General features: G+C 35.7%; 1 protein-coding gene across 1 annotated transcript in view; it reads left to right on the plus strand.

Moving 5' to 3' along the window:
- Positions 1-7,073, plus strand: part of VCPIP1 (valosin containing protein interacting protein 1) — a 35,374-nt gene extending 28,301 nt beyond the window's left edge. Inside the window, exon 3 of the mRNA XM_003355045.5 lies at positions 2,183-7,073. Coding sequence (XP_003355093.2) covers positions 2,183-3,054 — 872 coding nt within the window. The 3' untranslated portion in view covers positions 3,055-7,073. The remainder of the gene's footprint in view (positions 1-2,182) is intronic.
- The last annotated feature ends 6,929 nt before the right edge of the window (positions 7,074-14,002 follow it).

Consider the following 14,002-nt stretch of genomic DNA (forward strand, 5'->3'; position numbering starts at 1 on the left):
TTCGCTTTTGCCTTTATATTTTGCCATAAACATAGCCATATGCATGTACCATATATTATTAAAGCTCTCTACTTCATTTTTAAAACAGAAAATCTATGGTTTCAGGAGTTTCCGTCGTGGCTCAGTGGTTAACAAACTCAGCTAGTATCCATGAGGACACGGGTATGATCCCTGCCCTCACTCAGTGGGCTAAGGATCTGGAGTTGCTGTGAGCTTTGGTGTAGGTCACCTCTGGTGTAGGTCGCAGATGCAGTTTGGATCCCACATTGCTGTGGCTGTGATGGAGGCCAGCAGCTGCAGCTCCAATTCAACCCTTGGCCTGGGAACTTCCATGTGCTGCGGTGCGGCCCTAAAAAGACAAAAGAAAAAAAAAATCTGTTTCATAAAATTTGAAAACCCTAATTTTTGCATATTGGAAGTGTACTTAGAGTGATAAATTTAAAACATACAGATATTGGATAGTTTGACAACAAGGTCCTACTGTACGGCACAGGGAATATTATCCTACCATAATGGAAAAGAGTATTTTAAAAAGAATGTGTGTGTATATGTATAACCAAAGCAGCAGAAATTAACATTGTAAAAAACTATACTTCCGTAAAAGAAAAAATAAAACACACATGCAATTTTTTTAATTCCCAAGATGGAAAAAAAGTGTAAAAATTTAAATTACCATGTAGTGAGACCAAACTTTAACTGGAAAATAAGGGGAAGCTGGCTTTAAAGTTCTTACCCTCTACTGCTGCATTAATTGACCGTAAGAAGTATATCGTACTAGGCCATTCAAAGAGCACCCATAACTCAGTCTTATTTTGGTGGTTGTTATCTGCCCAGAGAGAAATAAGAGTTGTAAGATGAGGAGTTCCCTCTGTGATGCAGTAGATTAATGATCCAGCTTGTCTCTGTTGGGGTGACAGTTCAATTCCCACTCTGGTACAGTGGTTAAGGATCCAGAGTTGCTGCAGCTGTGGTGTAGGCCACAGGTGAGGCTCGGATTCCGTCCCTGGCCTGGGAATTTCCATGTGCTACGGGTGCAGCCAGAAAAGGGAAACATGGAATACAACTATTTCAAAGGAATTGAATTGAATACAATATTATCAGTTTATTGTGACCAAGTGTCAGTTCTTTTTTTTTTTTTTTTTTTTTTTTGTCCTGCCCATGGCATGTGGAAGTTCCAGAGCTGGGGACTGAACCTATGCCACAGCAGTAACGTTAGCTGTCACAGTGACAGTGCTGGATCCTTAACCTGCTACACCACAAGCGAACTCCGAAGTGTCAGTTCTTGCAATTATACTGAAATCACAGTGCCTTGGTCTTAGCTTTCTCAAATGTGCCCCCACAACTACCACTTTAACTCTGGCATATCTTATTTTGAAAATTCGTATTTTTTGTATTTGTGAAAAATACCTACCTTTGTTTGGCATGCTGAAGGAAACTTTTATTCTGGTATTCTGTAATTCAGTAGAATTACTTATGACTTTTAGTTCAACACACTGCACAACATGTGTGTATAGCATCTTGCCCTTACAGGTTTTTATTATTATTATTTGCGTTTTAGGACTGCACTTGCGGCATATGGAGGTTCCCAGGCTAGGGGTAGAATCAGAGCTGTAGCCACCGGCCTACACCACAGCCGCAGCAACACCAGATCTGAGCCACGTCTGCGACCTACACCACAGCTCACGGCAACACCGGATCCTTAACCCACTGAGCAAGGCCAGGAATAGAACCTGCAACCTCATGGTTCCTAGTCGGATTCACTTCTGCTGCACCACAATGGGAACTCCAGTATTTTTAAAGTTTATAATTTGAATTTTAGTAAATGAAAGTATATTTTCTTATTGCTTTATTGTAAGCAAATGCTTTACTTAACCGTATTGCTAGTGTTTTCTTTATAGCTCACCTGTTTGTTTCAAGCCTAATTTTCTTAACTTTGTGATAGGTTTAATAATATATATTTTTTTAAATCACCTGGGGAGCTACTTTCAGGTCTATGCAGATATTTCTGTTTTGTAATAACATTAAATTCCGTTAATAAATAAGTGTAATAAATTATTTTCTAATTAATTTTGTTTTGAAAGCTGTTATCTGTCAATTATTGGAAATTTACTATTTCATTTATAATTGTCTTTACTACATTTTTAAAGATTTTAATGTGTTAAACTCTTTTTCCTTTCTTAAGGTATGGCTGATGGCAAGCATTGTACTTTTCCACATCTGCCTGGCAAAACCTTTGTCTATAACGCTTCTGAAGATAGACTGGAGTTGTGTGTGGATGCTGCAGGACATTTCCCCATCGGTCCTGATGTTGAAGATTTAGTTAAAGAGGCTGTAAGTCAGGTTCGAGCAGAGGCTACTACAAGAAGTAGGGAATCCAGTCCCTCACATGGGTTATTAAAACTAGGTAGTGGTGGAGTAGTGAAAAAGAAATCTGAGCAACTTCATAATGTAACTGCTTTTCAGGGGAAAGGGCATTCTCTAGGAACTGCATCCACTGCCCCACACCTTGATCCAAGAGCTAGGGAAACTCCGGTTGGAAGGAAGCATACTGCAGGGACAGACTTTAGCAATAGTTCCATTAAAACAGAGCCTTCTGTATTCACAGCTTCTCCTAGTAACAGTGAGCTTATTCGAATAGCTCCTGGAGTAGTTACAATGAGAGACAGCAGGCAGCTTGATCCTGATATGGTTGAGGCCCAGCGAAAAAAATTGCAGGAAATGGTTTCTTCTATACAGGCATCAATGGACAAACACTTGCGGGATCAAAGTACAGAGCAGTCACCATCTGATCTTCCTCAAAGGAAAGTAGAAGTTGTGAGTTCCTCTCTGAAGTCTGGGAATCTTCAGACTGGCTTACCTGAGTCTTTTTCTCTGACTGGTGGCACTGAAAATTTGAATACGGATACAGCTGAGAGCTGTGTGGCAGAGGCACTGGGAGCAGAATTTGCCACAAGGTCAAAAGCACAAAAGGGAAATTCCGTGGAGGAGCCTGAAGAGATGGATAGTCAAGATGCTGAGATGACAAACACAGCTGAGCCAATGGATCACTCTTGATTTAATTAGAGGCTAATAAAGGCAGAATGTTTATTGTGAATATGTAATATTTGTTGGCTGGGCCACATAACTTGATTAGTCATTAAAAATCTTGTACGTATATAATTCCAAGATTATATCTTGTTATTCAGTGCATGATAGCAAGTGTGTGATTGGCAATAGCTTTTAATATACTGCTGCCCAGGCTGGCTCTGAATTCCTATAAATTAGTTATTAGATCTGCTGAGATGAGTTTCTTCCATATATGTGGTTCATTGGAAGTTCTTTGTAATTTTAGTTCCATGAAAGTCTTAACGTTTCAAACATAAAAATTCTACATATGTTTGATTTCTGAAAAGGCTAGAACTGTGGGGAAATAAGGTTTTGCTAATGGTGATGTCATCGAGGTAACCATTCCACATATTTATTAATGTGTCAAAGGATTTATGTAAATTTGAAGCTAATCTGAACTAAATTGTATCTTGAAATTCATAAAAGGATATATTAGATACTGGGATCCTAACATTTCTGTGAACGTAAACACATTCATAGAGATAAGTATTCTTGATGAAAATATCTTGAGAATGGAGTGTAATGATACAACATTTTGCTGAGATGAGCAATGTTAGGGGGAAATAACTATTCTAGAATAATAAAGTCAGTGTGATTCAGTAATGTTGCTGTCTGAGCCAACACAGCCACTTGTGTGCTCTGTTGTTGATGATATGTTACCATTATTTTGAATCCTGGCCTGGTCAAGTACCACCAAATTTTTGTTCTTTAATCTTGCAGAAAAGTTGATTGCAAAGTGTGGTAGAAAATAATAAAAATAATGGTAGCAGTAGTTAGTCTCTAATTTTCAGAGTTTGTTGGATTCACAGAGAATTTATAAATAAGAATTTATCTTTATGAATGAGTTACATTGTTCTACAATTTTGATCAATGGTATTTAAGCTTGTATATGCTAAGTGTCTTTTGAGCCCCTTTGAGCCAAAAATGTCTCCTTTTTTTCTTAGAAACCATAAATTTTTCTTCATTTGTTGGCTTCACTTGGATTTGGATCCAAATTTGACTGCATCATACCCTGATCAACTGAGCATTTGCTTAAATAGCGTATTCATCAAATCTTTAGCGCCAGTTTCCTCAAGAAACAGCTTTCATGCTTACTCTTTAAAGACAAAGAATGTTTATCCTGAGATTGGTATTGCACTATTTTATCCTGTTCTGCAGATCTGTATTCTGAAATGTACACTTTAATCCATCTTCTTCCTCTGTTCACTGAAATTAAGTTGAATTTGAATGGATGAAAAACAAAATGTATGTTAATACAATCTCTTATCTAGAGCATTCAAAGCCTGGCTGTCTCTGTTTGCTGTGTAACAGATGCAGAACCGTTTGCATTTTAAGAAAATGTACATCAGAATATGTATTATCAGGTGTTTAAAAATCTCAACCTTTTGATTTGTAAGGAATATAGACAGTACTTGAACTTTTGTTTCCAAATAAGGGAGGTTTTGGTTTTCTTTCTATGAAAGTATCTTCAACGGAATCCACTTATTAAATGAATTACTCCATTTTGAATAGGAAAGACTGGAGAATCTAGACAGTTTGCAGATGCTATCTGAGCGAGAGACATATTTGGGTTTTATCACATTATCACATTTTGTAAAACCTTATTTTATCTCCATTCTTCTAAATGTACTTTCAAGTAGCTTTCTCTGTGTCTATAAATAGAAAATTTAGAACTTTTATATTGTGTACTAGTTCTGCATAAAGGACTGCAGCTACCAAATAATATTTCCCATTTAGTTAGTATAGATGACTTCTGTGTATTAAATTAAAAATCACAAATACCACTAACCACTATAATTATTTTTGGTTTTTTTCAACCACTGAACCCCTCGTCCACCACTTTTTTAGTTTAAATACAGGAAAACTGTTTAACAAATGCATTGCTTCCAGGTTCACCTTTTCTTTAACAAATATTTTCTTCACCTGTGGCTTGCTATGTTTAGTTAATAACTGATAAAGTTTTATAGCATAAAGTAAAAAATTAGATACACATTTTATCTCCCTATTAAATACTTGCATCTAGTCAAATTAGAATGCACTGTGCACATTAAAAAGCAGCCTTAACCTCTGACAACACTATTGATTTCTCTTGTCACAGCACTGCTGTTTAGAAGCAGGTTAGGTATGAATATTATAATAATAGTTTGGGTTCTCCCTTGATACAGAATAAAAGGCTTGATTCTAAGAATGGTCAGATTTCCTGAAATTATTTTAAATCAGCTGAAATTTGCTTGCCATAATTAATGGTTTTTGAGAGGTGGACCAGGTATCAGCTTCACAAAAAAGTTTTAGAACAGAATTTAAGTTCTTGACTATCATCATTTGACCTTCCACATGGTTATCATCATCAAATACATGATTATAAAATGGCTATTTTTTAGTACTACTATTTGTGATTGCCACAACTTTGAGACCAAGCTAGGGATAATAAATTAGTTAAGATACTTTCTTAACCTTACATACAGCATAATAACTCTAATTCAATCCTATAAATTCTCTTTGCACTGTTTAGCTGAATGAAAATTGAAATAAAATTGTAAACTTTTTTCCTTCAGTAACCCATTTTATAGTTAACGTACCAGGTCTGAAGTGATGACCCAAAGTCCAGGTAGAATTGAAGATGATGTGTGTCTAGAATATTGGTTGTGAGAAACTGATTGAAAGGGAAGAAAACAACACACTGTCAAATATTATAAGCTAGAATATAATAAATTCCAAAGGAATGGTTACTCAGAAACTAGTTAAAGAGCAAGCCTATGTAAGGCCCATTTTCCCTCCTTTCACTCATTTCAGGTATTTTATTGGAAAATGTTAGGCTAAAGACCTGAGAAATTTAGCAAATGCTATTGACTGTGAAATTTGCTTTATCTCTGCTGATGATTTTTAGTTTGGTTTTACAATCAAGCCTACTGCTTGCAGTTAAAGTATCAATCTGAAATGCATCTATAATTCCCAGCCACACAAGTCCTTATTGTCATTATTTTTAAGAATCTAATTTTATTGGAAATTAGCAAACTTGCATATTTTGGTCTCTTACCTCAGGGAAGATCACTTGCTAGCAACTCACATACGACTAATGACAGGTTTTTATGAATTGTACTGACATCACGTTAGCTACTAAATGCAAAGTTGATAACAATATTATGTAGTTACCTTCTAATAACTAACTGGCTGCTAGTGAACATTTCTCTAAAAAATTTAAACCTCACTAATAACTAACTTTTAGGTATGAAATAAACTTGTAACTTGTCTTTACGCTTTGGTCAATAAAGTGACAATATGAAAATTTTTATTTCAGAATATCAACACCATTTGTCTTCATTTTTCAACAGGAATTTTAATTAGCCCCTACATAAAATACAACAGAGCAGATTTTGAGAGTTTCATGGTTCTCAAAACCAGGTTTCTGTATTAAAAGATGTTCATTAAAAAACCCTGCAAAATCGGATTAAACTCTGCTCATCTTAATATGAATTTAAAATGACCTTTTGTAATAGTCATAGTGAGCTATATACTCTGAGTTGGGGTATCCTATATTTCAAGGTTATCATACAATTTAACAAAATTGCACAACCTCAAGGCTATTCACAATATAATTAATGTTTCAAACCACAACTATTCACTTGAAAACATACCATAGAAGAATGTTTACTTAAGAAATAACGAAAGGGGAGTTATATCACCTTGTAAGATTTATAGTTAATTATAAGTTCTGCCATTCTTAATAATTCCTTGAGATGCTAAGTGTTTCAATTCATATTTAACTTAAATCGTGAGAATTTTAATGTTTGTTCCAAAATAGCAGAAATTGTAAAAATTGTGAATTATTGGAGAAAATGCCATTACTTGTATATTTGACATTTAATTTTTAAAATTATGGAGTCTACATGCTTTTGTAGTATAATATTAATACAATGATTATTCTCTTGTAAAAGGAAAACTAGTAAAAAAAGTTTTAGTTGATGTTATTTGCTTGTGAGTATCAATTACTTAGTATTTAAAATTGTAAGGTATTGCATACTTTTCTTTAGAATGCACACAACCCTTCTTGAGCCTTTATGCCTGTGGTAGAGCAATAAAGAAATAAAAAGGTTGTCAGTATTTTCAGGTTTATTTAACTTTAAGAATTAGTGCCAAGAGCTGGAGAGTCTACTTTTTGGAGGGAAATGTTATTTAGAATATGTAAAAATAAGTGTAATAGTGTAAATATTTAGAAAAGATTAAATAGCAAGTGCTTTAACTGCTCAATAAAATAGTATAGATGTTATGTCATCCTTGAGGCACTGGCTGTTATCCATTATTTTCTGATTTTGTGATTGCTGTATATATTACCTTTGAGTAATAAATAACTGATAACAGTGTATTTTATCTATATAGTGTTGTACAGCACACCTCACTGTACAGTTTTATATCAGTAATAAAACTATAGGTTAATACATACTAATCTCCCCTCAAACTTCTCCAAAGTAGCTTTTTAAAATAATTTTTTATTCTTTAGTTTCCTGGAATTACACCTTAATATGAAAACATGGGAAAATGTAGTTCAGTTTCATAAAGGAATTCTTCGTGTAATAAGGTTTTTTAAAATTTTCTTCAGTAGGACACCATATAAGTACAGTGATTTCTCTCCTAAATATGTAGATTTCAGTGCCAGTGAAATGGACTCAGAAAGGAGTAAGCAAAATTTCCTTAGACATTACATAATTGGGTTGTGTGATACTGAATATTTAAAGGTAAAGCCATGTTCTAATAAAGAACTTGTTTTTGTGCTGTTTTTTAAAAAATACTGGTTAGAGATAAGGAAATAAAGGGCAATACAGAAAACAGTACTAAATTACATTTGTATAGCTTAGCAATCAATGCCACTGATATTTAAGTTTTAATGTACAGGTTTAATGTCCATTTTGTTAGACTGTTTGACTTAGCAGTCAGCGTAGCTTCAGACATCAGACTTAGAGGTCTGAGTCCTGGCACACTGCTTCCTGTGTGACCTCTTGCTTTGGTTTCCTCACTGGGATGATGGTAATGACATCTACTTCTGGGGGGTTGTGAGGATAGAACCAGTTAACACATATCAAATGGTTAGAACAGTGTCTGACATAAACACTAAAATGTTTGCTATTATTGTTAATAAATAATAATTATATCAAAGTAATTCAGTAGAGCTCAGTTGCCATTTAAGCAGGATAAATCATATATAGGGCATACATTATTCAAATAAATTGTGTTAAAACTTGCTTAATTAGTGGTATATAATTAATGAGATGAACCCTGAATGTATGTTCAAATATTTATGCAAGAGCTTTATGACCACATGCAGCACTGAAAATCTGGAGAACTGACAGTCTGTGCTCTGTGACTAATTTATTGTGACCTAAAGCAAGTCCTAGAGGCTTTCAGGACCTCCATTTCTATTATAAACCTGTTTTACAGTTGTTATCCTCTCGTTCTGCTGACCATGTCATCCTGTTTTCACTTACTGAAGGCATGGCACTGATGGGACAGATGACAGGTAAACTAAACATAATTAGATTTGCTTTTTGATTTGGCTGCACTTGTCCCAAACTTAGACTTGAGACCTTGTACGTGCGTATCACTGGTCACATACTATGTAGTTTGGAGCTCACAAAAACTTCAGCGGATAAGATAAATGTCCTACTTATGACAGTTCAGTACGCATTTTGTTTTTATTGACTGGCTTTTTCAGACCCCAGTAACTGCAAGTCTAACTGCATAGTTGCTTGTTTCTAATCATTAAAAATGTATATAGAAAAACTGAAGTAAGTCTTTATTGATTATGGCCTCTTCAAATCTTATTTCCTTGTTGGAACTAAACCTGTCTTGGTCCATTTATCATACCACATAATTATCTAAAAACAGATAAACAATGTGAGAATCGGAGTTGGGGGGTTATTCTGGTTTGTCAGTTCTATGTATAGAAACATGATAGTATAGGTCTACCTATAAAACAACTTTTTTTATATTTGATTTATGTGATCAACATATTATACTTGAATTCTTCAGTCCCCTTCCTGAACCCAACTTCTCCTTCATTTGAAACTGTCTATTAAGCACTAATCAAATGTCAAGCTTCTATTCTAGGAACCGGGAAAACAGTTCTAAATGAGACAAATCCCAAGTGGCTCTTAACGCTTACATCCCAATGATGGGGACAAGCAATAAACACAAGCATAGTAACTATCATTTGGTGACCCCTTTCCTATATCCAGGCAATTGGCAAAACACAGCATGCAATTATTAGTTTAATCCTCAAAGCAACTCTTTGTGGTTGAGTAGCGCCGTTTTCTTCATCTTTCAGAAACAGGTCCAGGTAGCTTCAGTAGTTTACCCAAAGCCCTGGAGTTAATGGCAGAGCTGGGATTTAAACTTAGATGTTTATGACTTCATAGCCTGTGCTCTTAACCTCAGTGCTGCATTCATAATTTAGCAAAGGAGTATAATTTGGTGGTCACATACATCTTTACAAACATCTACTGTTAAATCTAGCTTGCTTTCAGGTACACCAGTCTGGTTTGAACTGATATCAGTGTATAGTACTTGGCTTTAGTTTTATGTCCTACAAGTCCCCTTCCTGAACCCAAGTTCTCCTGCTATGCCAAGTTCTTTCCTCAGGTTTTTTTTTTTGTTTGTTTGTTTGTTTGTTTTTTCCTTGCTTCCTCCAAATCTGACGGTGCTTTAAGGGAGAGTTTCAGAATTTCTTGAGCGATTGATCTGGGTAAATGTGAGCACCACTAGTTAGATAAAAGTCCAACAGGCTCATTTCAAAAAAATAGAATAATTACTGTCTTTTTCTAAGTGGGTCTGTGGCTTTGGTTGGCAAGGTTCCCCGAAGGTGATGATTCTCAAAGTATAGTTCATAGGCTACACACATAGCACCTAGAAAACATTCCTATGGAAACTATCATGTGCCAGGTATTTTTGCCAGGCACAAAGAATAATAAAATGGCAAGAGGAGACATACAACCTGCCTTTGTTATGCTTAAACAAGCAAATGCAAATTTAAGAGGAATACTGAACACTATGGGATTACACTACAGGAGGAGCTAAACTTACCTGCTAGTGGTTAAAGAAAGCTTCCCAAAAGGTGATGTATTCACTGAGATCTAAAGACTTAATAGGATGTTTAAAAATCAAATTGGCAAGATTCAACACCTCTAGAATATTTTATTTACTAAGCCAGTCCATCAAGCAAAATTAAGTTGGATGCTTATGTTTGCCACAGTTTAGACCCCAAATCCTTCCTGTGAGAGGCTGGTGACCCAGTTGAATGGATAAGGATGACAAAGTTTGAAAAAGCTTGTGCAAATAGAGTTGCTAGGGAAAGGAAAACAAATTGTTAACAGAGGGAGTTCCCGCTGTGGCCCAACAGGATAGGGATCGGCAGCGTCTCTGCAGCACCAAACGCAAATTGGATCCCGGCCTGGCACAGTGGGTTAAAGGATCCAGCGTTGCTGGAGCTGCAGCATGAGTTGCAATGGAGGCTTGGATCCAATCTCTGGCCCAGGAAATCCATATGCCTCAGGGTGGCCAAAATAATAATAATAATAATAATAATAATAATAATAATAATAATAATAATTGTAACAGAAAATGAGATTCTAAATAGAGTGTGTAAACCACTTCAGAAACGTGAGCTCATCCTTTGAAAGTAAAAGATGTCTCTGCTACTGAATATGACTAGTGTAAATCAAATGCATAGTTGCGTAACAAAATTGTAAGGAAAACAGTAAAACAAGAATCAAATTAGAAGCTAGAAGCCCTCAATTATTCTGATTTTTAAAAAACATTACCAGGGTTATAGAAAGATTGGTTCCATTTCTTCTTCTAGCTTCTCATGGCCCTATCCCAGTATCTGTCACCTCCTTTGTTTCCATTAAGGAGTAGTACTGCCTAAGCGGCTAGTAACCAATGCATATCTTAAATTGTGCTTACAATATTGCTTTTCGAGTTAAGATTATCATTTTGTTATCTTTCTTATGGCAAGTGACTTTGCTTTTACATTTGTAGGGTAAGCTTTGCCACATAAAAGCTTTACATTTTATTAAATTTGTTTTTTGGTAGAGTGAAGTGATTAGAAAAATTAAATCAATATCTGAAAAAGAAGTTATCTGTAAAATTTTTCATTAAAATTGGCTTTGTTTATATAACTTTTGTTTATGTAACTTTGTTTATATAACTTTTTAAAAGTTATTCTCAAGGCAATGCATTTACATGGTTAAAAAAAATTAAAAACTATAGAAAAATACCCAGCTCCTCCATTTCAACTGCTCAATCAACCATTTCTATTTTGGTGGTTACCTCTATAACTTAAATAAGACGATTACAGGTCCAGTCTCTTGATTTATCAACTTTAGACAGTATTTGACTCCTCCATTTTGAAAGCTGAGTCCCATTGCTCTTTTTGGGTTATCTTAATAACTTTATATAATATACTTGTTTCTGTTTACTAAGCCATCAATTTTGGATATTAACTTTTCATTAAAATGAAGAAATTAACATTTTTATACTTTCTAATGCCCTTTATTTTCCCATTCTACTTCCTTTTATTAGCTATACTACTACTTCTGTATCATCAAGGTTTATATATTCAAAATATGTTCTGTAGCCATAATTGCTTTAAAGTAGGTTTGACTAAGCTAAGAAACAGCTGGTGATCTCAAATGTCAAAATGAGGGGGTTCTGTTTGTTTTAGCCACCAACTAGAAGCTAGAACTTTTCCAAGGCAGATACTGTAATTTAAACAAATTTATGTTTTAAAAGATCCCTCAGGTGGCCGCGTGGAAGATATACTGGGTTAGGACAAGAGAATGTTAAAAAGTCTTGCTGTAACTGGGTGAGAGATGGGAGCTTGAACTGATCCACTGGTAGTGGGGATGGAGAGAAGAGGATAATGGAGAATAAAAGGGGTCAATCCAGACTCTCAGGTTCTGATTTTAGAGGATGGATGGTGAGCTACTAATTTGGAATTAGATACAGGAGTAATTATAGACTGGTAGGTAGTTAATTCAACCTTTGGACATGTTGAATTTTGGGTGTTTAGTGCTTCCAGATGGAGAAAGACGGCGTTCAGGAGAGGGGTAGGGATTGGTAACAAAGATCTGTGAATCACAGGATATGACTGAAATCATGATGGATGAGATTGCCTAGCAAGGGAGTGTAGAGTAAGAAGATGGCTAAAAATGCACTTGTGGGGAATGCCAACATTTAAGGAGCAGGCAAAACAGAGGCTTGCAAAAGAACTCAGGGAGGTAATGTCACAGAGAACAAGAGGTAAAAGTTTCAAACAAACAAACAAACAAAAAAACCAAAATGAAATCAAATGCTGAGGAAAGTTCAAGTAAAATGAAGATTGATCTCTTTGTTCAAGTGTCCACTGAATTTAGAGCCACAATTTCAATAGCATGGTGGTGGTAAAGGTTAGGTTATGAAAGGACTGAAGACTGATTAGGTACTGAAGTCAAGATATCTTTGAAGAAGTTTGCCTGAAAGGGAAAAGGGAAGACAGCAGATACAGGGTTATGGGAGGGATGGATGGATAAATATATTTAGATCAATATATTCAACCCTACCGGAGGCAATATTCCCTCTTTTATAGCAATATATTCTTATCCCAATACCCTACTAATACAATTCATAGATAAATTATAATTTTAAAAAATCAATTTAATGCTCTATCTATAATATGAGGAGAAACAGAAGAGATTTACCATAAAACCCATTTAAAAGACAACTAACCCAACTGATATATATGCAGAATCACCATGAACTCAATAGGTACAATACAGATATTGGTGGATACTGCATTAGTGTCTTAAAATCTTGAGCTATGTTACCTTCAGTGATTTTCTAAAATAGGGAAACAACTCTTGGTTAAGTCTGAACAAAATAAAATATAGGCTTCCCTGGTCTACATAGTAGTAGTTGCATTTCTGGAAATATTCAGTGTATTTTAAAACAGTGCAACATCTCCCTCCCCCCGCCTCCCCTAACATCTGTACACTTCTGTTTATAAGTTAAAAAAAAAGGAGTTGGTTGTAGGATTAAATAATTATCCTCAGGTTTTTCACTTATATTGCTGTCTGCTTGAACTTTGAATGGAACTCAACATAATACTTCCTTCTGCAGGACTGTCTCAGACATTGCAGGAAACTTATGTTCTAGGCCTGGCAATCTCAGTGGCAGAAATGACCTTCAATGGCTATAGATTCCCCTAAAATTTCCCCAATTTACTCTTCCCTTTGGGAATGCCTGGATGTGCTAGGCCAGAAGAGAAGAGGAGGCTGAAAAAAAAAGATAGATGATTGTCCCTGATAAAGTGGAAGGTGATAAAATTGAAAATAGAGCTAGAAAACTTGAGATTTAAGAGGAGAAGCACACACATTCCTCTCTTGGCAGATGTCCTATTTCCCACAGATTGAGTGATAAACTTGCTTTAAGGATTTTGTAGGCTTCTGGTAAATCATCTCCTTTTCAATACCTCAGGTACCCTCTCCCTTAATTTGGAGTACTTATCATTCATTCACTCATCAGCCACACCAGTGCCATGCAGAAGTTCTTAGGCCAGGGATAAAACCCATGTCACAGCAGTAACCAGAGGCACAGCAGTGACAATACCAGATCCTTAACCTGCTGGGCACCAGGGAGCTCCTGCTATTTTTATTCATTTTACAGTCATTGTGTTTATTGAGCATCTGGGTGTATCACTATTCTAGGGACTGGGGATCTAGCAATAAAAAGAACAGACAAAGATCAACTTATGGCAACTGTTGCTATGCCGGTTGCTATACCTCTATTAAAACTCTAGTCTAGGAGTTCCCACTGTAGTGCCACAGGATTGGCGCGTCTTGGGAGCATTGGGATGCAGGTTCAATCCCCG

Source organism: Sus scrofa, chromosome 4 (genome assembly GCF_054392235.1).
Source record: "Sus scrofa isolate SSC_HxYL_T2T_F1_AM1 chromosome 4, Sscrofa_HxYL_maternal_Yorkshire_Landrace_v2.0, whole genome shotgun sequence".
NCBI classification, from domain to species: Eukaryota; Metazoa; Chordata; class Mammalia; order Artiodactyla; family Suidae; genus Sus; species Sus scrofa.